The sequence below is a fragment of the Vicia villosa genome, unplaced genomic scaffold, assembly GCF_029867415.1.
Source record: "Vicia villosa cultivar HV-30 ecotype Madison, WI unplaced genomic scaffold, Vvil1.0 ctg.000587F_1_1, whole genome shotgun sequence".
Taxonomy (NCBI): Eukaryota; Viridiplantae; Streptophyta; class Magnoliopsida; order Fabales; family Fabaceae; genus Vicia; species Vicia villosa.
In genome coordinates this window covers 293,623-316,986 of record NW_026705268.1, presented here as the reverse complement: position 1 = coordinate 316,986, position 23,364 = coordinate 293,623, and the positions used below count along the sequence as shown (strand labels likewise).

At 37.0% G+C, this 23,364-nt stretch overlaps 1 protein-coding gene across 1 annotated transcript; it reads right to left on the bottom strand.

The window, feature by feature from the left end:
• Positions 1 to 418: 418 nt before the first annotated feature.
• Positions 419 to 1,213, bottom strand: LOC131629645 (uncharacterized). Its single transcript, XM_058900429.1, has 2 exons — positions 671 to 1,213; positions 419 to 607 (listed from the first exon to the last, which is right to left on the bottom strand). Exons 1-2 carry the CDS (start codon positions 1,211 to 1,213, stop codon positions 419 to 421), a joined length of 732 nt encoding a protein of 243 aa, XP_058756412.1.
• Positions 1,214 to 23,364: the final 22,151 nt, after the last annotated feature.

The following is a 23,364-nucleotide window of genomic DNA, read 5'->3' as shown; positions in this document are numbered from 1 at the left end:
GCGAAGGAATTTGTTATACTTCGCGCCCTTAGTGTTTTGTTCAGCCTTTTGTAACGGCTCAATCACACTGGTTTGATGATATATAAAACTAAACGAAATAGAAAGAATGAGAAAACAATAAAAACTTACTGCTTTGGGTTGCCTCCCAACAAGCGCTTTGTTTAACGTCGTTTGAGCTCGACGGTCAACGCTTTCAAGGACTTAAAAATGGTGCATGTTGCTCCACTCCCCCGAAGTAATCTTTCAACCATTTTCCATTAATGGTCCAACTCTCATTTGTCTTAGGATTCTCTACCACAATGGCTCCATAATTGCATACCTCTTTTACCACGAATGGTCCCGACCATTTTGACTTCCCTTTACCCGAAAATAACTTGAGTCTTGATTTGCACAAGAGCACCATTTTTCCAACTTGAAATTATTTATGGCTGATGTTTCTATCATTAGATGCTTTCGTTTTGTCTTTATGAACTTGATCTTCAGCATCTTTGAGTTCTCCTTCGGTGGCATCGATTCGGAAAATATCCTTCTTGTTCTTAGGATGCTTCTTGGCTTCGAAAAGATTAAACTTTACCTCTTCATCTTGCACCCTTACTTTCATGAGCCCCTCATCAATATCAATCATCATTCGAGCGGTCTTCATGAATGGTCTTCCAAGAATTAATGGTACCTCACGATCTTCCTCCATGTCAACTACCACAAAATCCACCGGGAAAAAGAATTTGTCCACTTTTACTAGGATATCTTGAGCTGCTCCATACGGTGAAGTGATAGTCTTATCGGCTAATTGCAATGTCATCCTAGTAGGCTTCATCACAATATTCCCCAATCTCTTGACAATGGATAAAGGGATTAAATTGATGCTAGACCCCAGATCAATTAAACCATTACCAGTGTAATTACCTCCAATAGTTAATGGCAAGGTGACTTGTCCCGGATCGGATTCCTTTCTTGGAGTATTCCTTTGGATCACGACACTACAACGAGCATCAAGCAACACCGTCTCTTTGTCTGTGTACCTCTTTTTCTTTGTGAGCATGTTCTTCATGAATTTAGCATACTTGGGCATTTGCTCCAACGCTTCGGCAAATGGAATATTTATATGAAGTTGTTTAAATATGTCCATAAACCGGGCGTATTGCCTAGCATTATCCTTCTTTGACGGAGCGTGGGGATATGGTAGATGTTGACTTGGGGTTACAGTATCTGACATTTTTTTCTTAACACTTTTCCTTTTCTCATCATTCCTTTTCCCATCCTCTTACTTTCCTTCTTGATCGCATCTGGTTCTCTTTCTTTTTCAATAATTTCATCCTCTTTATCGTCCCTTCCTTCAAACTCATCCTCAGTTTCATCCTCACACCCATCTTTTTCAACTTCCCCATGATTTCATTTCGGCCCGGTCCTAGTTACCACTGCCTTGTAATGTTCTTTAGGATTATCTTGAGTATTGGCGGAGAAAGATGAACTTGCTTGATTTGCCGCAATTTGCTTAGCCAGTTGGCCCACTTGAGTCTCGAGAATTTTATCTGCTGCTTCTTGATTTTTCTGGTTGGTCATTGACATCTGCATGAATTGTGTCATAGTTTCTTCCAACTTTGACGGTCCTCCTTGTTGTTGTGGTGGCGGGTGAGTGTAAGGTTGAAATGTTTGTTGTTGGTATCCTTGATTGTTAGGTCTTTGTTGATAACCTTGATTGTTATTCCTTGGCGGATAACCTTGTTGATACGGCGGATGATTCGGATATTGATTCTGCCTTTGCCCTTGGTTGTTGTTCATGTAGTTCACTTCTTCTTCCAAAACTGGTGGGCAAAATCCTGTTTGATGATCTCCCTTGCATAACTCGCACTTAGCAACTTGGTGGGAATTTGAGACTCCATTCAGCTCTTTAATTTGTTGTGGTAGTTTGGACATTTGTTGTGTCAAAAGCTCCACTTGTGAAGTTAGCAATTTGTTTTGTGCCAACAAAGCATCACTATTAGTTAACTCTAACATTCCAGGCTTCTTATCTCGGACAGTTCGATCATGATTTCCTTGACGGTCATTTAGAGCCATTCGCTCAATTATTTGAGTTGCTTCAACAGGTGTTTTGGACATTAGTGAGCCACCAGCTGTGGCATCCAAAAGTGTCTTATTTGTGGGTGTGAGACCGTTGCGGAACATGTGAATTTGATCAACTTCTGCAAAACCGTGTCCCTTGCATTTCCTCAGCATAGCTTTATATCTTTCCCAAGCTTCATTCAGTGATTCATTAATTACTACCTTGAGAGAATACCGCAATTGTTGTTTTTGCATCAAAGAATCGGTTTTGAGAGTAAAACCGTTCCAAGAATTTTTCTTCCAATGTATTCCAATGAGTCATTACTGATTCGGGTTGATCTAGATACCAATCTTTAGCCTTCGATAGCAAGGAATTTGGGAACAACCTTTTGAACAAGGTCTCTTCATCCGCTTGAGCTACACCTGTAGTACCTGCTAACTCATAGAATCGAGTAAGATGCGTGTATGGGTCTTCATGGTCCAATCCGGCGAAAGGACTTGCACAAATGAGCTGTAGAATATCGGACTTCAATTCAAATGTCCGCCCGTTGGCGGCAGTCCTCGCGAATTGTGGATTAAGGCGAGGACTATTTGCGCATGGAGTTGTGGCGGCCATGTTTACAACAGTGTGTTGTATGATGGCTTCTTGCTCTTCTTCAAATAGTTCGTGAAAGTAAAGTCCGTCAGACGACTCGTCAATGGTTTCTAATGATTATGACGAAGTCGCAGTTGCGTTGTCTCTTGCCTTTGCTATGTTTGCTCTTCTTCATGTTTTGCTATTCAATCTCCGAGCGGTCCTTTCGATCTCGGGATCAAAAAGAAGTTGATCGCTGGAAACCTTGCTGCGCATACACTAATTCTGGAAAAACTAACAAACACGTGAAATAACCAGATTAATAAAAGTAAACTCAAAATAAAAGCTATTGCAATGCGTGCAATATTGACACAGTCCCCGGCAACGGCGCCAATTTGTTGAAAGTATTTTGGGTAAATATTTTCGAATATATCGTTGTCATACCCCAAAATTTGCCCTCATATACTTACGAACGCCATTTTATTTCGAATAAATGAATTGGCACAATTGGTAAGAATTTGAGCGTGAAAGCTTCATTAGCGCGAGGTCCCGAGTTCAAATCCCACTTCTAACATTTTCCCTTTTACTTTCTTTTTAATTTTAGTTCTAACTTTATTTCCATTTAGTCAAAAAATCACAAAAATTGCATTTTTTATCGTTTTAATTTTAATTTTCGTACTAATTAAATAGGCATTTTTTAAAATTGTCAATTTTCACTTTTATGTATTTTTTAGTCAAAAAATCACCAAAAATCATAAAATATTAAAAAAAATCAAAAATAGTATTTTTTTCATCATTTAATTATTATTTTCGTATTTATTTATTAGGCATTTTTAAAATATTATTTTTTTCATTAAAATCTTTAATTTTGTATTTTTAGTCCAATAATCATGAAAAAAAAAAGATTTACAAAGATTTTGTTCATATTTCTAAATATTGTATAATTGTATAGTTTAGGAAAGAATCAACATAATTAGTTAAATATTTCAAAAATCAAAATCAAATTAAATTAATTGATTCTTTTAATATTTTTGTTAACCTAATTTTTATGTATAAATAGCACTAGGTTCTACACTTTTAAAAAAAAACTAACAATTCTAACCCTAATTCTCACTCACTCTCTCTCTCTCTTCCCACAAACACAAAAAAATATTTTCTCCTTCTTCAGGGTTGCAATTCCGGTTGCAGCACAGTAATAAATTTTCCAGCCTATCAGTCGAATTCTGAAACTATTGTTTCGATTTGCTCCGAATTTTTTCCAGATGTTCAGAAAAAAATCGTAGAACAATTTCTAAAGGATTTCGACCCTCAAAATCGCAAATTCCTCGTTTTTCTATTTTATTTGCTTTAATTCCTCGTGTTCTTATTTTAATTGATTTATAATCAGGTTTTTATATTTTTTTTATTTTATTTTAATCACTTTTCTATTTTCCCATTTGTTTTCTTAACCGTAACATTGCGTTGGTTTATGAACAGGTTTTCTATGGATTGACCAAGTGGATGGTACCTCAATTGCTTTTTTGGCCAAAAACCTTTTGGTATTTGGCCAAATCAAGGTTATTCGTATTTGGCCAAAAACCTTTTGGTATTTGGCCAAATCTAGGTTATTCGTAATTTTGTCCATAATTTAATTTTCTAAAACCCAATTTTTTCTTGTGTTATTATTATTATTATTATTATTATTATTATTATTATTATTATTATTATTATTATTATTATTATTATTATTATTATTAACATTATTACTATACTTTTTTGCAGGTACTTCCTTTGGCCATTAACCTTGTTTTGGCCAAACAACTTTGCTGGCCACTTTCTCCATACACAGAATCCAGAGCTGAGTTTCTTTTTTTCTCTCCTCTTATTTTTTTTTTCTTTATTCCTTTCTAAAAACAACACTTTTATTAATTCTTTTTAAAAACTATTTTTTATATAACAACAACTTATTTTTAATAAAATTAACTTCTATTATTAAGTTAAATTAATTTTAGTTTTTTTGATAATTATGATTAATTTAATTTAGGTTTTTTTAGTTATTAAAAATAATCAGGGTTACCCTCTCTCCAAAAATGCCTTATGTCATTTGCCTTACCTTATTTATTCTATTAACTGTGGTTAACTTGCTCCCCATTTGGGGTTTAGCCTTTTTTATTTTTCACTTGTTTGCCTAAATTATTATTATTTTAATTTTTGATCTGCCACGTTATAATTGTTGAGATCTTTAATGCACTAACATTTTTCTTCTTCGTGGCTAATTTTCAGGAGTAATCAAAATCCTTCAGCCATGCGCCATACCAATCTAAAAGATTTTCAGAGTCAATAGAGGGTTCGAGGAAGATCAAGGCATTCAAAGATAATTAAACTAATTATTCATCCCTATTATTTTCTGTCTTTTAATTTCCCCGTCCCCGCAGGTGTTTATTGTAATAGCGTAGGACTTTTATCTTTCCGCCTTTAATTTACGTATGATAGTAACTGCGTGGTTAGTAATCCTAGGGAGTGCAAGATAATTAATCGAACGTAGCTAACATTATTTACAAGATAAATAATTGAACTTAATCACGTGATTGTTGCACCCACACACCTTTAGGGTAATTTCTCTGGTTGCCTTGTTGCCTTATATTGTTGCCTTGTTGCCTTTATTTTGTTGCCTAAAAATAGTCAAGTCCCTCGATTCCGAGGATACCTAAAGCAATGTTGCCTTCAAAGTTATTGAAACTCCCCTGACGTTGCCTTATAAAGAGTGATTGTTCTATTGCTAAAGTATCCTCGCATGATGCCTAAAAAGATTAATGACTATTATATCCTTCCCTTAGACTACCTGCCCTCTTTATGGCAAGGGACAGTCTTATGGCGAATGATAACTCGATGACCCTTCAACATCCAATTGAAAGACTTCCTGCCTTCTCATGGTGTGGATAGACCCTTTCGCCTGAAAGGCTAAAAGAACAAATTTCTAAACTTAGGGTAGTTGCTATTAATTGCTTGCTCTTTTTCAAATTCAAATTCAAATTCAAAATCTTTTCCCACTTCTTTTCAAAGAAACTTTTCAAAAAGACTACGCTTATTTACAAGCTAAAGTTCTTATTCAAATTTATATTCACACCCTACTTTTCAAACAATTCAAACATTTTTAAAATAAAGTGAGCTAAGCAATTAAGAGCCCATGGAAAACCATGGATGCAAAGGGTGTTTTTTAAACCTTCCCTTTGTATAACTTACCCCCCGAACTCAAAATCTTTCAAAAGGTCTTTTCCTGTTCTTTTAGCCTTTCATAATTGGATGAAATAAAAGTCGGTGGCGACTCTTGCTTACCAACATTTTCTTTACAAGTCAGTTCACCGTATTACAGAACTGGCGACTCTGCTGGGGATATATTCGATTAAAAGAGGGGTTACCTTAAAGTTTAGGATCACTTAATGTTTGCTTTGCTTGCTTTATTTTTCAGGGTTGTTTTGGGAATTAAATGAAGGACGAATCCTACACCCGGATTCAAGTACATCTAAGATAGGAAGTGGCATAGTCATGGCGACCTCCTTCATGTATGTGGAGGATTGGTCAATATGAGAGTTCACGCTTAAGTTAGGCCTCTATGGGTGTTTGCATGCTTCTCTTGTATGAGGGAGGTTCGTGCGGATGTCTGTGGGTGAGTCGGAGCTTAAGGACCTTTAGTTATCTTTAACCCATCTTGACTTTTAGGAACGTAGTGGGGGGACTACTCTTGATGTATGTTGAGAGCATAGTCGCTACCCGATACTACAACTCAGATAGGTTCTTTCTCAAAGTATCATTGCATGGTATGTATGTATCATGTTTGAGGGTGCTTTAGGAGGGCTGACAATTCTGGGTAACTCACTAGAACCCGTTGCTGATATCATCTTTATCCGTAGAAATACCTTTGGGGAAGGGTATCTCACATGATCTAAACCCCATGAAAGCCTTTCGACCTAAGGACACTTGTGTGACTTGCTTGTGTTTGTTATCTAACCCTCTGATTTCCTTGTAGGTTTTGCTTGTAAGACATCTCGTCCTTATTACCTTATGCTTTACTTAATGCATTACATGACATCATGACATCATAACATATCATGTTAACTAACCCTTACAAGGATCTTAGGAATTTAGGGCACACAGTTTCAGGTGCTCTTATCAAGGACGGAATTCCTATCTAGGGGCAAGAGGATTTACTTTCCTCTGGCCATTTGTCTGCCAAATTAAAGACACCGTACCCATCAAGGGGCAAGAGGATTTATTTTCCTCTGGCCGTATGCCTTCCAGTTTAAAGACATCATACCTATCAAGGGGCAAGAGGATTTATTTTCCTCTAGCCATGTACCTTCAAATTCAGAGATATCTCGAATCAGAGGCGATGACCCACTCGATATGGTGAGCTTGATTCTCAAAGAAGGATGTTCCAAGACGAAAGTCAGAGTTCTCTAGACAAGGCTGCGACCAATTTAATTTCTATATGTCGTGAACTAAATTTCCTAAAGAACCTTGAAAGCATTGCATTTGCATTCATAACATCGCATAACAGGTTTCTCACAACAGGTATCTCATCCTCTCTTGCTGTTTACTTCAGCACAAATGGATTTCGAGCAATCAGTCAAACACCTTCAGGCTCAGAACATTCGATCCCAAGCTTTGATTCTGAACTCAGCCAAGGGGCAAGAAGAATTGAAGGCACTCCTATTCCTGGGTACAATTACAATGCGAGATGTGCTTATTGTTCGAACAATCTTGGTCATGACACTAAGGATTATGGACAATCGAAGCATAAGATTCAAGACTTAATCGATGACAAGATCATTGATTTTATTTCACCTGAGGAACCTCATATAGCTGATGTTGTGCACAACCAGAAAGGCCGTAATGAACGCAACCAATCTGTTGGGCAGTTCTGATCTCTACACCAGCTCCACAACAACGACGCAAGCCAGATGCACCTAAGCGTCAATTTACCAAAATTAATATGACATTGGCTCAAGCATTACAACATCTGTTGAAGATCGAATTGATTACTCTGAGGGTCCCTCCTAAGAATCCTAACACCTCCACTCCTGGCTATAAACTCAATGCGAAGTGCGCGTACCATTCCAATAGTCCTGGACATTATACAAACAATTGCCGTACATTGAAGAATAAGATTCAAGATCTGATCGATGACGGGGAAATCAAATTCAACCCTCCTGAAAACTCCTATGGTGATCACCGCTCCTATGCCTAGTCATGACAAGACTGATTGACGTCTAGACGGATGAACTTTTGGATCATTAGATCTACTTTCATTTGCAAGTTTCTTTTCTGTTTGTTTAAACATTTGACTCATGATAGACATTATCTGTTTTAATAATCATCATCAGTGCATTGCATATGTTTGTCTTGAATTAATTATTTCGCTATCACTCATTTTAAATTATGTCTTTACCTTGCATATGTTTTGTGATATTCAACTCCTGCTAAGCTATAAGCCTTTAAAGGGAGAATGACGAAAATGATACCGCAACCTCATACAGTATGCTTTTGAACGGACTATGTTGACGATGTACAAGCATTGTTTTAATTCCTAAACAGTGGAGATATAAGGATGTTAATCCCTCGTCAATCCCCTTTGAGCCTAAGAAGTAGAAGTTTCTTTCTCATACAAATTAAACCCTTAATCACAACCTGGGGCAGGGTAGTTACTCAGTTAACTCAATTGTACTAGCTGTTGTTTATACAAATAATGATGGGTCCCCGCAACCAGTAAGTCATGCAGTCAATATCCACCAAAAAGAAAAAAGCTGTTAAGTCAAAACCTATGAAGGAGACTTATCGAAAAGTCGAAACATCCCGCTGACTGTAATCACAAAATAAGCAGTTCAGGCAACAGTTAGGGATAACAAAAATCAAAGAAAAAAAAAGGTCACTACAAATCCTCGACCAAAGCAAAAATAATTACAAAGAAGGATGATTGACTGTCCAAATAAACTTTTGGTGCTTCAACCACCATCAAATATCAATGTTAACACTTCAAGCTTTGCTAAAGATGAAACGCAAAGTTAACTGAACATAGGATCGAAGAACATCACGAAGATGGGGATGGGTATAAATAAATTTTGAGCCATTATCCTTTGTTTCTTAAACCGTGAACCAAGCCACGTGACAACCCTTGAAAGTCCTAACTGAAGTGTGGTTAGTTCGAAAGCATACTGTCACCAAAAAAGTATCCTGACTCCTAAAGGTTTACCAAAAATGCTGAGTTGATATTCCGTTTTTACAAACATCGCGTTTTTACAAATATCACGCTTTTACATCTCCTGTTTTAATATTTTTCAAAAACTCAAGACAGACGTATGCATTGCATCTCATGAATTCATTATTAAACATATTCTGCTACATAATTTCAAATGTTAGCATCAGAATGAATTTGCACAGGGTATAACTAATGACTCAAAGTTATCCCGACCAACAAAGATTACTCCAAGAAGCAATTTCTCCTACGTATACAAGGGGCATGGCATGTTTTGCCCAATCAATCTGGGGCAATCAAGTCAAGATTCCAAGAATCTCTTAAAATGCCAAACAGTCAAAGACATACATCCCAAGTGGGTTTCAAACTATTTCCCGATCAATCTGTGGCAATCAAGTCAAGATTCCGAGAATCTCTCAAGGATGCCGGAACAATCAGGGACATGCATCCAAGTAGATCTGAAGCTACTTCCCAATCAACATGGGACATTGGCCTGGGCCTATGATTATTAGGGGCATGTCGCCCATAGTGCACATCTCATAAAGTCCTCGGGAGGAGAATCCTCCCAAAGTCCCTACTAGCAGGGACAAATCTATGCAAGTCCAGTTTGACATCTTGATCAATACTCAGTGGTGTGTCCTACTCAATATAAGTCCTGGAGTAGCAAGAGCTATAAATAACTGGGGGCAATATTCGGAGCAGTCATGCCTTCCCACAAAGCCGGTTTCACAGAATCATATCCCCACAGAGTAATCATTAAGAAGATATCTCCAAATGTTCTCGTCCCGACAAAGACTTAGTTCCTCAACGGAGTTTACATCTTCGACACTGCCGGTTCCCCGACACGTTTCTCTTCTTCAAACAGGGTTATTCATCTCTCTTATCCCCAGTCAGGGTACATCAAGATCAATCATTCAAATGGTTCTCATCCCCAAGCAGATATCATAAATCCCCAACTGAGCATCTTCAAAACAAGATCAGACATCAAAATCACAAAGACATAGAGATTTATTTTCTCAATCAAAACAACATAAATCATATTCACACGTCATATGTCATAAACATATTCATACATTGCATACATTACCTCATAATGAATTCATACATAACATGCAAGTTTCTCATTTATTTTGAGAGACTCGTCACATAATACATGCATCATGACATTGCATAAAGACTAACTTTACCTTTTCAGGATACAAGTACAAGCAAATAAACAATATCTCCAAATTTTCAAAGATCTAATTCTATCATCACGAACGGTGTAGACACGATCATCTCTCCAAGATCTAATTCAGTTGCTACGAACGGTACTGACACGGTCAACTCTCTAAGATCTAATTATATCATCACGAACGGTGTAGACACGGTCATCTTTCCGAGATCTAATTTAGTTACTACGAACGGTACTGACACGGTCAACCTTCCAAGAGCTGAGTACATCATCACGAACGGTGTGGACACGATCATCTCTCCAAGTCTAATTCAGTTATTACGAACAGTACTGACACGACAAAAAGATCTAATTCAGTTACTACGAACGGTGCTGACACGATCGACCTTCAAAGATCTAATTCTATCATCACGAACGGTGTAGACATGATCAACTTTTCCAAAGTCTAATTCAGTTACTACGAATGGTGCTGACACGACTAACCTCCAACAAACACTTCTCAATACAAAGGATTCGGTCTAACGCACGACCCATCCTTCAGCCTAATGCACAGCTTTCCAGACATCTATAGATGCAAATTGGATCCGGTCTAACGCACGACCCACCCTTCAGCCTAACGCACGGCTTTCCAGACATCTACCGATGCAAAATTGGATCCGGTCTAACGCACGACCCATCCTTCTTCCTAACGCACGGCTTTCCAGACATCTACCGATGCAAAATCGTATCTGGTCTAACGCACGACCCATCCTTCAGCCTAACGCACGGCTTTCCAGACATCTACCGATGCAAAATCGGATCTGGTCTAATGCACGACCCATCCTTCTGCCTAACGCACGACTTTCCAGACATTTATCAAATGCAAATTGCATCCGGTCTAACGTACGACTCGCCCCAAAAAGTATAGCCTAACGTACGACTTAATTTGACACTTATCAACACAGTGGATTCAGTCTAACGTACGACTCATCCTAAGTATATCCTTCAGATACAGTCTAACGTACGGCATATTCTGACTCTCAAGTCTATCAAGCTGGATGGCATCTTTAAGCCCATCTCAATCAAGTCTCTCAATATCCTGAAGCCCATCTCCAGAAAAGGTCCCTACATCAGCAAGGGCAAATTTCTTAGTATTCTAGTGTTCAATCCTCTTCCACCTTCAGATTCCGACAAGCACACAGGCCAATCTACATCTTCAGGTTTAAGAAGATTGAACAGGGGCAGCTGTCATACCCCAAAATTTGCCCTCATATACTTACGAACGCCATTTTATTTCGAATAAATGAATTGGCACAATTGGTAAGAATTTGAGCGTGAAAGCTTCATTAGCGCGAGGTCCCGAGTTCAAATCCCACTTCTAACATTTTCCCTTTTACTTTCTTTTTAATTTTAGTTCTAACTTTATTTCCATTTATTCAAAAAATCACAAAAATTGCATTTTTTATCGTTTTAATTTTAATTTTCCTACTAATTAAATAGGCATTTTTTAAAATAGTCAATTTTCACTTTTATGTATTTTTTAGTCAAAAAATCACCAAAAATCATAAAATATTAAAAAAAATCAAAAATAGTATTTTTTTTCATCATTTAATTATTATTTTCGTATTTATTTATTAGGCATTTTTAAAATATTATTTTTTTCATTAAAATCTTTAATTTTGTATTTTTAGTCCAATAATCATGAAAAAAAAAAGATTTACAAAGATTTTGTTCATATTTCTAAATATTGTATAATTGTATAGTTTAGGAAAGAATCAACATAATGAGTTAAATATTTCAAAAATCAAAATCAAATTATATTTGATTTAGAGTTATGATTTATTAATTAATTAATTGATTCTTTTAATATTTTTGTTAACCTAATTTTTATGTATAAATAGCACTAGGTTCTACACTTTTAAAAAAAAACTAACAATTCTAACCCTAATTCTCACTCACTCTCTCTCTCTTCCCACAAACACAAAAAAATATTTTCTCCTTCTTCAGGGTTGCAATTCCGGTTGCAGCACAGTAATAAATTTTCCAGCCTATAAGTCGAATTCTGAAACTATTGTTTCGATTTGCTCTGAATTTTTTCCAGAAGTTTAGAAAAAAATCGTAGAACAATACTCCTTTAGAATGAAATTCTAAAGGATTTCGACCCTCAAAATCGCAAATTCCTCGTTTTTCTATTTTATTTGATTTAATTTCTATTTTCATATTTTCAAAAAAATCTAAAAAAATTTGTAGTTGCGTGTTCTTATTTTAATTGATTTATAATCAGGTTTTTATATTTTTTTGATTTTATTTTAATCACTTTTCTATTTTCCCATTTGTTTTCTTAACCGTAACATTGCGTTGGTTTATGAACAGGTTTTCTATGGATTGACCAAGTGGATGGTACCTCAATTGCTTTTTTGGCCAAAAACCTTTTGGTATTTGGCCAAATCAAGGTTATTCGTATTTGGCCAAAAACCTTTTGGTATTTGGTCAAATCTAGGTTATTCGTAATTTTGTCCCTAATTTAATTTTCTAAACCCCAATTTTTTCTTGTATTATTATTATTATTATTATTATTATTATTATTATTATTATTATTATTATTATTATTATTATTATTATTATTATTATATTCATTATTAACATTATTACTATCCTTTTTTGCAGGTACTTCCTTTGGCCATTAACCTTGTTTTGGCCAAACAACTTTGCTGGCCACTTTCTCCATACACAGAATCCAGAGCTGAGTTTCTTTTTTTCTCTCCTCTTTTTTTTTTTTCTTTATTCCTTTCTAAAAATAACACTTTTATTAATTCTTTTTAAAAATGATTTTTTATATAACAACAACTTATTTTTAATAAAATTAACTTCTATTATTAAGTTAAATTAATTTTAGTTTTTTTGATAATTATGATTAATTTAATTTAGGTTTGTTTAGTTATTAAAAATAATCAGGGTTACTCTCTCTCCAAAAATGCCTTATGTCATTTGCCTTGCCTTATTTATTCTATTAACTGTGGTTAACTTGCTCCCCATTTGGGGTTTAGCCTTTTTATTTTTCTTTTGTTTGCCTAAATTATTATTATTTTAATTTTTGATCTGCCACGTTATAATTGTTGAGACCTTTAATGCACTAACATTTTTCTTCTTCGTGGCTAATTTTCAGGAGTAATCAAAATCCTTCTGCCATGCGCCATACCAATCGAAAAGATTTTCATAGTCAATAGAGGGTTCGAGAAAGATCAAGGCATTCAAAGATAATTAAACTAATTATTCATCCCTATTATTTTCTGTCTTTTAATTTCCCCGTCTCCGCAGGTGTTTATTGTAATAGCGTAAGACTTTTATCTTTCCGCCTTTAATTTCCGTATGATAGTAACTGCGTGGTTAGTAATCCTAGGGAGTGCAAGATAATTAATCGAACGTAGCTAACATTATTTACAAGATAAATAATTGAACTTAATCACGTGATTGTTGCACCCACACACCTTTAGGGTAATTTCTCTGGTTGCCTTGCTGCCTTATATTGTTGCCTTATTGCCTTTATTTTGTTGCCTAAAAATAGTCAACTCCCTCAATTCCGAGGATACCTAAAGCAATGTTGCCTTCAAAGTTATTGAAACTCCCCCGAGGTTGCCTTATAAAGAGTGATTGTTCTATTGCTAAGGTATCCTCGCATGATGCCTAAAAAGATTAATGACTATTATATCCTTCCCTTAGACTACCTGCCCTCTTTATGGCAAGGGACAGTCTTATGGCGAATGATAACTCGATGACCCTTCAACATCCAATTGAAAGACTTCCTGCCTTCTCATGGTGTGGATAGACCCTTTCGCCTGAAAGGCTAAAAGAACAAATTTCTAAACTTAGGGTAGTTGCTGTAACACCCGAGGCCGAAGAAGGCGAGGGGTGGTTGCACCGCATGGAACACCTGGGGCCAATTAGGGCTAGGGTGGTCGCCACATCGGAATGAGAGGGATCCTAAAGCCGTGCAGGTATGGGACTGCATGGTTGAAGGAAAGCTTATAAGGATTGATGGGTACTACCTATACCAACAAGATGCATCTTCTTTTCGGTAGCTTGTTCTATAAGAACTCCACAGTTAAGCGTGCTTGACTTGGAGTAGTATTGGGATGGGTGACCTTCTGAGAAGTTTCCCGGAAAGCGTGCAAGTGAGGTCAAAGCATGCTGGAAAGACCCGTGTTGGTTTGTGGGGTTAGTCGATCATCCCGAAAGCAGTATGGGGCGTTACAGTTGCTATTAATTGCTTGCTCTTTTTCAAATTCAAATTCAAAATCTTTTCCCACTTCTTTTCAAAGAAACTTTTCAAAAAGACTACGCTTATTTACAAGCTAAAGTTCTTATTCAAATTTCTATTCACACCCTACTTTTCAAACAATTCAAACATTTTTAAAACAAAGTGAGCTAAGCAATTAAGAGCCCATGGAAAACCATGGATGCAAAGGGTGCTTTTTAAACCTTCCCTTTGTATAACTTACCCCCCGAACTCAAAATCTTTCAAAAGGTCTTTTCCTGTTCTTTTAGCCTTTCCTAATTGGATGAAATAAAAGTCGGTGGCGACTCTTGCTTACCGCAACATTTTCTTTACAAGTCAGTTCACCGTATTACAATCGTATCCACAGAGATTGAGTCAATATTACTGCCGTTCTATAGTCGAATTATAATGAGTGGTAAAAAGCATTGGTTTTGATTGTTTATTCTAAAAGTGCATATAAGAAAGTAATAAATAATTGACCGGAAGGCTTGATAAGTAATTAACGATGATGATGAATATGTTGAGTTCTAGGGTTCATCAACCTATTCATATGCAATTAATCAATTAATCCACAAGTGAACCATTATATAAGCTATTATCTTCATTCAACCTCAAAACTGACATTATGTCTAAGATCAATTTAGAGCCACCTCTAGCGGTATGATATTCTATCTCTCAGAATAACAATAAAGATAAAGGGAATTAAACACGATGATTTATGAAAACTTATTCACAACCCCATCTCTGCGAATTAAGAACAAGTCAATATAAAACCTAGGGCAAAAGTATGAACTCTATCTCTCGATTGATAGTTCAACAATGATATAAAGTAAAAGCAAGGTTCTTTATTGATAATAAAACTTAACAATTGTTCACAGGAATTAATTAAAGTTATTGCATCTTCATAGGTTAACTACTACCTTAAACTCAACACAATGGGGTTTAGCTCTCCATAGACATGAAGAACACACAAAACTTCATAGAGGGATTCATATAAATCAAAGGAATGTCTTCGATTGATGTTGAATTCTCCGTCGAATGTTGTTTTCTGCTCTGGAATAAGATTCCTCTCTGAATTTCGCTCCCCAAGATATCTGAGTTATGAGGATTAGGGCTTCTATTTATAACAATCTTTCTTTTTAACAAAGCAATCGCGGCGCGGCACGGAAGAGCAAGGCGTGAACCAGGACCAGAAAGTTTGGCGCGTCTTGCCCAATTCTGCTGCGGCTCGGACTCTGCTTTATCCCACTTCTTTGTGCTTTTGCGTCTCCAGTGTCCTTACGCCTTCATGTTTCCTCGTCATTACTTCTCAGCCCCAATACCTGCATCAATAACACCCAAAGTGATTCGATTTGCTTTACAACTAGAATCAAACTTCTAGAGTTCAATTCTAACCATAAAATCACTAAAAATCATACGATATGCTCAACTCAAAATCAAAAGGTAGTTATTTTAACACATGAAAATACTAATAATTCACTCCCAACAATGGACAATGTTCTCAGTTTCAAGAAGAGACAAAAACAACCATGGGAATACCACAACTTCAATAAAAAATCTGGAAGTTCAAGTGGGGAAAATAGCACAACATCTCACTCTATAGGCACAAGGTACTCTTCCGAGCTCAACTGTGAAAAATCTGAAAGACCAAGAGAATATCAATGTTGTCACAACAAGAAGTCAGAAAATTCCAGAGTCTGAAGAAGAAACAACAATAGATGACAACATGGTTATAGAGGTAGATTTGGAGGTGAGAGAAAATCCGAAAGAACCTGAAGTATTGGCACTACGAGTTAAGCCAATTGAAGAGAAAAAAGAAGGAGGCTAAACCGGTGATCAAATTACCATTCCCAACTAGAGTAGCCAAGAAGGAATCGGAAGAGAAAGATTTTGAGAAGTTTGCTGCAATGTTCAAAAACTTAGAGATTAACTTACCTTTCTTCGAAGAACTTGAGAATATGCCTCTGTATAAGAAATTTATGAAAGAAGTGATTTCTAAAAAGAGACTAGTGGGAGGTGAGCCTGAAGTGGAAACTGAAAAGTGTGATAGAGTCTCGCTAGAAAGGAGGATCCCAATCAAAAAGAAAGACTCTAGAGCGGTGGCAATACCGTGCACCATCAATGACAAAGTGTTCAAGAAGGTGCTGATTGATTTTGGTTCTAGTGTGAGTTTAATGCCACTATCTATCTTCTAAACGCTTGAGATTGGAAAAATAAGCGAGAGTGAGACAAAGTTAAAATCCGCTGATCACACCATTAAGAAGTCATATGGAATAGCTAAAGATGTATTAGTAGAGATTGACAAGTTTGTCTTCCTAGTTGATTTCCACATTATGGACATTCTTGAAGATGAGGAGATTCCTATTCTTCTTTGGCGACAATTTTAGCTTACTAGTCGCTGCAATTTGGATCTTGAGAAAGGAACACTAACAGTAAAATCATTTGAAAAGGAGATGACCCTGGAGGCGTTGGAAGTCAAAAGCAAAGGTGCAGGTGGGAGCAATCAATTTTTGGTTGGTATGATCAGGAGTGAAATAGAAGGCAAAAGTCTATAACATCTCCTAGAAAAAGTTTCAGGCATAGTCTCTCAGGTAGCTGTAGCTCATGCATCTACCAAAGTTCCTAAGTTCGCTGAAGAAGTCAAGAATAAAAAGAAGAAGGAAAATCTAGGCGAGGAGATGAAAGTGGGAAGTGAGTTGAAGAGAAAAGAGGTTCATGCTTTTCATCTTCATGAGTTCTTAGTTGCGAAGGTGACAAGCAAAAAGGTTTGGAAGAGGAAATACCCTTCATATGGTGAAGAGTGAGGAATCACTTTTTGTGTGTTTGAAACCCCAGTTGAGTAAGGCATTTTTTAGGCTGCCAAACCAGGCTCTTGGGGGCTGTTTCAATCCATAGTTTGCCTTTGATAACTTGCATAAATGTTCAGGTTTAGTTGGGTCTACAAATCCCTCTAGTTGATGCATAAACACAATTTCTTTGAGGCAGCCATTAAGGAATGCATTGTTTATGTCCAAATTTCTGACCTCCCAATTGAGATGCACTGCAATTGAGAGTATGATTCAAAATGTACTGGCCTTGACAACTCGACAGAAGGTCTCTTCATAATACAATCTAGCTGCTTGTTGAAATCCTTTTGCAACTAATCTTGCCTTTCTCCTTTCAATTGTCCCATCTGCTTTGTACTTGGTCTTGAAGACCCATTTAGAATCAATGATGTTTTCTTGGCCTTGATATGGTACCAAAACCCAAGTTTGATTTGACATGAGTGCCTAATACTCATTATCCGTAGCTTATTTCCATTGTGGTCTTGTGACTGATTCTTTGACATTTTCTAGTTCCTTCTCATTTGTGCAGGTTTCAGCTAAATCAACGTATGGCTGCTTTGGCTTGTGAATTCCAGGTTTTCTCCTGGTCCAATGAGTGTTGTTGTTTGTGCTTGGTTCAGCAAGGTCTTGGGGAGCGTCAGCAATTTTTTCTATGGGATCAGTGTCACGAGAAATTGGATTTTTCCTTGTTGAATTATTTGCATCTTGATCTCTTCTCATATTACCTGTAGTACTTTCAGTTGGACTGGCTGGTTCTTGTTCGATATCATGATTGTTGTCATCTTAAGGTATTATTTCTCTAGTGTGTGAATTACCTGCAGTAGAAAAAGAAAAAGAGGTAGATGGACTTTCAGCTAGTGTTTTCAAAGGACTTCTTGTATTGAGAAAGTCATCATGGAATGGAAAATGTTCTTTATTGAAGACAACATGCCTGGAAGTGTAGATTATTCCATGGGACTTTATGCATTAGTATCCTTTATAGGAGTTACTATAGCCCAAGAACACACATCTGGTTGTGTGGAATTGCAGTTTGTACTGATTATAGGGCTTGAGACAAGGGTAGCAAGTACACTCAAAAGGTTTTAGGGAGCTGTAGTCAGGTTCCTTTCTAAAGAGCACTGGGTAAGGACTTTCATTTAGAGTGACTAGAGAGGACAATCTGTTTATGAGAGAAAGTTTCCCACCAATAGTGTAAAGGCATTTTGGCTTGTGCTGGTAATGTAAATCCAAATTCAGCAATATGTCTATGTTTTCTCTCAACCCTACCATTTTGTTGTGATGTGTAAGGGCATGACATTCTGAATTATATCCCTACTTCTATTGCATGGTTTCACACAGCCTTATATCCACAACCATTACATTGGATTGTCTTAATTCTCTTGTTAAATAGATTTTCTGCCATGTTTTTAAACTGGGTAAAAGCTTATGCAGTATCTGATTTTTGTTTCAGAGGATAAATCCAGGTAAATCTACTAAAGTCATTAAGAAAGTGAACATAATATTTGAAACTCGAAGGAGATGTTACATGTGCATGTCCCCAGACATCAGTGTGAACTAATTCAAGAATTTCCTTAGCACGAGAGGAAGAGTTTTTAAAGGGTAAAAAATACATTTTTCCATATCGACAAGCCTCACAAAAGTTAAAATGATCACTAGGTGATAGTTTGACATTACAATTTTTCAAGACTCTATCTAGGACTTTATTATTTGGATGACCAAGCATTTTATGCCAGCTGTTGAAGCGGTAACGCGGAAAGCAAAAAGTAATAGGTATTATTTATTACCGGGTGATATAGGTTATATCGTATCGTAGTCCATAGAGATTGGTGAGAAAAACTGCCATTCGACTATCTCGCGTTCTAAGTTTCATGATTGGGTTACGGAAAGTAAAATGCGGGAAAAGTAAATAAAAGCAAATAAACAATCTCAATAGTCTAAGAGAAATAGTTATGGAATTGCATTTCGTTCTACCCGTCGAATACTTAAATCGGAAGTTCTTATCGTAACACACTCACAATACTTATCAAAATCACGAGGCATCAATCGAGACACCACATCAGTGTCCATTTCTGCAATGCCGACGAAAGCTCAACCGCACTATTCACACCAGCGATGTCTCAACCGATACAAACAACAAGGAGATATTAAACTCGATACCCATTACGGTTATTAGCCACAAATCTATTTCTACAATTCAGAAAATAATAGTTATCATTCCTAATCAAGATCTATGGTGTTCATTTCTTCAACAACACAAATCCAGAGCATTTAAGCAAAAAGATCAAGAACAACAACAATGATGATTTGTAAATCGAATATATAAACGATCCCAAGATCAACAAATGTACATACAATAAGAGTAGAAATATACATATCACCATTGGAATGAAACATAGGGAAGAAAGAAGATGAACCGGAAACTCTCACCGTTACAAGGAAATCGAGACTAATCCATATGATGTAGCATCTAATGGTGTTTCCTAAGCCTATAAACTATCAAAAATGGATCAGAGCCACTCCAAGGGGAAATGGATGATAAAACCCTAAAAAATTCTGTTATGAACTATTTATACAAAACTGACATCGCAGAGCGCGCGACGCGCCCTAGAGCGTGCGACGCGCCCTATCACTTAATGTAATAAACCGCCCTAGAGCGCGTGACGCGCCCTAATAGCGTGCGATGCGCCCAAGCTTCTGCCTGAGTTATTTCTTTTTCTCCTTCAGCGTGCAACGCGCCCTCCAGCGTGCGACGCGAGCTACACCAGAACAACAGCTTTATCTCTTCAAAACGCGTCTGCAGCCATGTCTTTGACACTTTATTCCTCGAGGCTCCGAAAACACAAAAATACCTACAAAAATACAACAAAACTATCAAACGGTACATATTTACATAAAAATGTATTAAAACACAAACGATACAAATATACACAAAACGGGGAATTATTCAAACGGTATTAACAAAAAGTATCGATAAGTGCCACTATTTACATACACAAAATAACTACATTTTAGCACTTATCACTAGCTCTCTTTGACATATACATAAGCACACGTGTTCTTTTAAGTCTTTGAGAGTTGATATAAGCCATCTTTGAGTGTGCATCTTAGAATTGTCTTCCCTGTCAACTTGTCCTTCACAAAGCAACAACTTGCATTAAACTCAACCAGAATGTTATTGTCATTAGTTAATTTCGACACACTTAATAAATTTTTGGTAATGTTGGGCACATATAATACATCATGTAATTTAAGTGAATTTAGTTTTGAGGAATGTGTGGTAACAATCTTCAATTTTTCACCACTTCCAACTATCAATGGGTTCTTACCATGATGTTCTGCTAGATCCTCAAATTTGTAAGTTTGGTGTGTCACATGATTTCTTGCACCAGTGTCAAAGTACCAATCATAATCTTGAAGCGAGATTTGTGAGGGTAGGAAGGCATTGTGTGCTCATTGTCTGTCACTTCCTGCTGAATGATTTGAGTTTAAATAGGACTTATCAAACCTGTAGTAGCAATTTAGTGATGTGTGGCCAACCTTATAGAAAGCTTCACATGTTGGCTTAGACATTCTTCCTCTTCCTCTACCTCCTCTCCAACCTCTGAAGTTAGAGCCTCTCCATTTGCTACTTGAATCTCTCTAGTTGTTTTTGTGTCGAATTTGTTGCCTTGGTAATCAGTTTTGTTGGTAACATTTGCTTAAGCATTAAGGGTTAGATTCGTGAGGTTATTTAGTTGATCAAGTCTACTCTCAAAGGTCCGCAATTTAGCATGTAGATCAACCTAAGTGAGACTAGTTTGATCAGATAGCTTGACCACCATAGGGTTGTAATCAGAATCTAAACCATTCGGGGCTTGAATGACCAGATTTGAGTTGGAAATGGGGCTGCCTGCAAGTTTAAGCTTATCGGCGAGATTCTTCATATTGACTAAATACTCCTCCATCTTCATCTCTCCTTCTCTGATGCTATGAAACTCATATTTAAGGTAAGTAACTCAAGACCTTGTGTGTGCACCTGCTAGGTTGAGCTTCATCCCAAAGTTGTTTCGAGGTTTCACAATGCAGCAACTATGTTTCCATTTCAATAGTTATTGAATTCATCAACCATCCAAGAAGTTGTGAATCATGAGCCTGTCAATCTTCAAAAGCAGGGTTTGGCTTCTTGCTTGAATCTGCATAAGCTATGAATTCTTCAGGACACTCCTTTGTCCCTAGCATGTGCCCATCGAGCCTGCAGCATTTAACTATAGAGATCACCAAGGATTTCCATAGTGGATAGTTGTCTCTGTCCAACTTGACAGACACGGTGGATGAAAGTGTTAGACGCTGGCCTGAGGATCTAGAGGGGGGGTGAATAGATCTCACAGAGTTTTTCGGAATTATTTCAAACTAAAGCGAAAGCGGTTCTGAATCGACTTGCGTCTATTCCGGACCGTTATTGCAAGGGTCGTATATGTGACAAAACCACAAGATAATTGAGAATAATGATGAAGTGATATGTTATCGAATCAATACGTTTCACACCTGAAAATCAATTATCTTCTAAATTGACAAACTTTGATTTGCAATGCAGTAATAATGGAATAAGCAAAACGACAAACACTTGGTGATAATGTTCAAATTGATGATGATTCAAGATGTGGTGAATTGTGATGTTTATGCAGAACTTTAATTCACAATTTTAACACTTGAATCGTTAATCAATTTTGCAATTATGACCAAATATGAACAGAACGTAAATGAAAAGATAAAAGCGACAAGAACACGATATTTGTTCAGGCAGTTCGTCGATCGTCCTCGCTACGACTACGTCTGCCCCCAATTCCAAATTGAAATTGGGAAATCTTCCATTAATGTTGAAAGTAGTATATACAAAGAAGAAAACAAAGCGATAAACAATAAACCGAATTTGTCGATCCTTTGAATCTTCTTCCCCCTTAATCTTGAGTCAGATCAAGGTGATCCAAGAGCTTCACTTGATCCCTTTTCTGCAGTGTCTTGAATTGCCTTGAACCCTTGTTCTTCAATCTTCACACTCAGATGGATCCTCGATGAAACCTCTTGATAAAAACCCCCAAGAAACACCTATCTTGGAGGACAAAACCCTCAGATTTTATTCACCAAAAACCCCACAAATCTTCACCCACTAGGAATCTTCAATTCCGTTCCATGGACGTTATCGAACTCGATCACTAACCCTCAACGCAAGAATGATTATGTGTAATTGTGTTGGAGATGACGAAGAACGAAGATGAGAAGCCTTTGTGTATCTTTCAGTTGTTGGTGTTGATGAATAATTAACATGGAATGATATATATAGTTGCTGGTATGTTGGAGCAGAGAAAACACATAATTTGGGAAGTTTTCAGCAAATAGGTTGACCTACTTTAGTGCTTAGGTCGACCTAACAGAAGCAGAGTTGAAATTGTCCCAGTTAGGTTGACCTGTTAGGTTGGCCTAAAATCTGTTAGGTTGACCTGCTGAAGGTTTAGGTCGACCTAAAGTCAGTTAGGTTGACCTGTTGAAGGTTTAGGTCGACCTAAAGTCAGTTGTTTCCAGTTAGGTCGACCTGTTGAAGGTTTAGGTCGACCTAAAGTCAGTTGAAATGCATTTTTGTGACTTTTCTTCAGTTTAGGTCGAACTAGGAGTGTGGGTAGGTCGACCTAACAGTGACATGTGTAAATCCCTTCAGTTTAGGTCGACCTGGGAGTGTGGGTAGGTCGACCTAACAGTGACCTTGTCAGTTTTGCTGAGTTTGCTCTGGTTTTGAGTCGACCTAGGGCTTTGCTTGGTCGACCTAACAGATGCAATACCATTTTCTGAGTGATTTGAGCTTCATAATCTTCCATTGTCTTGAGTCATTCATTTATGCTTTTGCTTGTGATGTTTGCCATGAATCAAAAACTCCTTTGTGAGTGTATGCTTGTTCTTACAAACTCCCCCTTTTTGATGATGGCAAACATTTGATTAAATGACGAAAGCTCCCCTGGTCTTGTATGCGTAAGCTCCCCCGTACTAAGCTCCCCCGTACTCTCAACTCATCTCCCCCTTTGACAACATCAAAAGAAACCAGGAGAATAGTAGAAGAGAATAACAAAATAATCTAAACAAAACAATGTCTTACATAACACAATAGTAAAGAAATAGAGCATAATATCCAAACATATTTAAAGGTACAAACCAAGCTTAAGTTCAAGTAATAAAAGACATAATAACATGACAGAAATGAGATGCAATGCAATAAAATGAACTAATGCAATGATC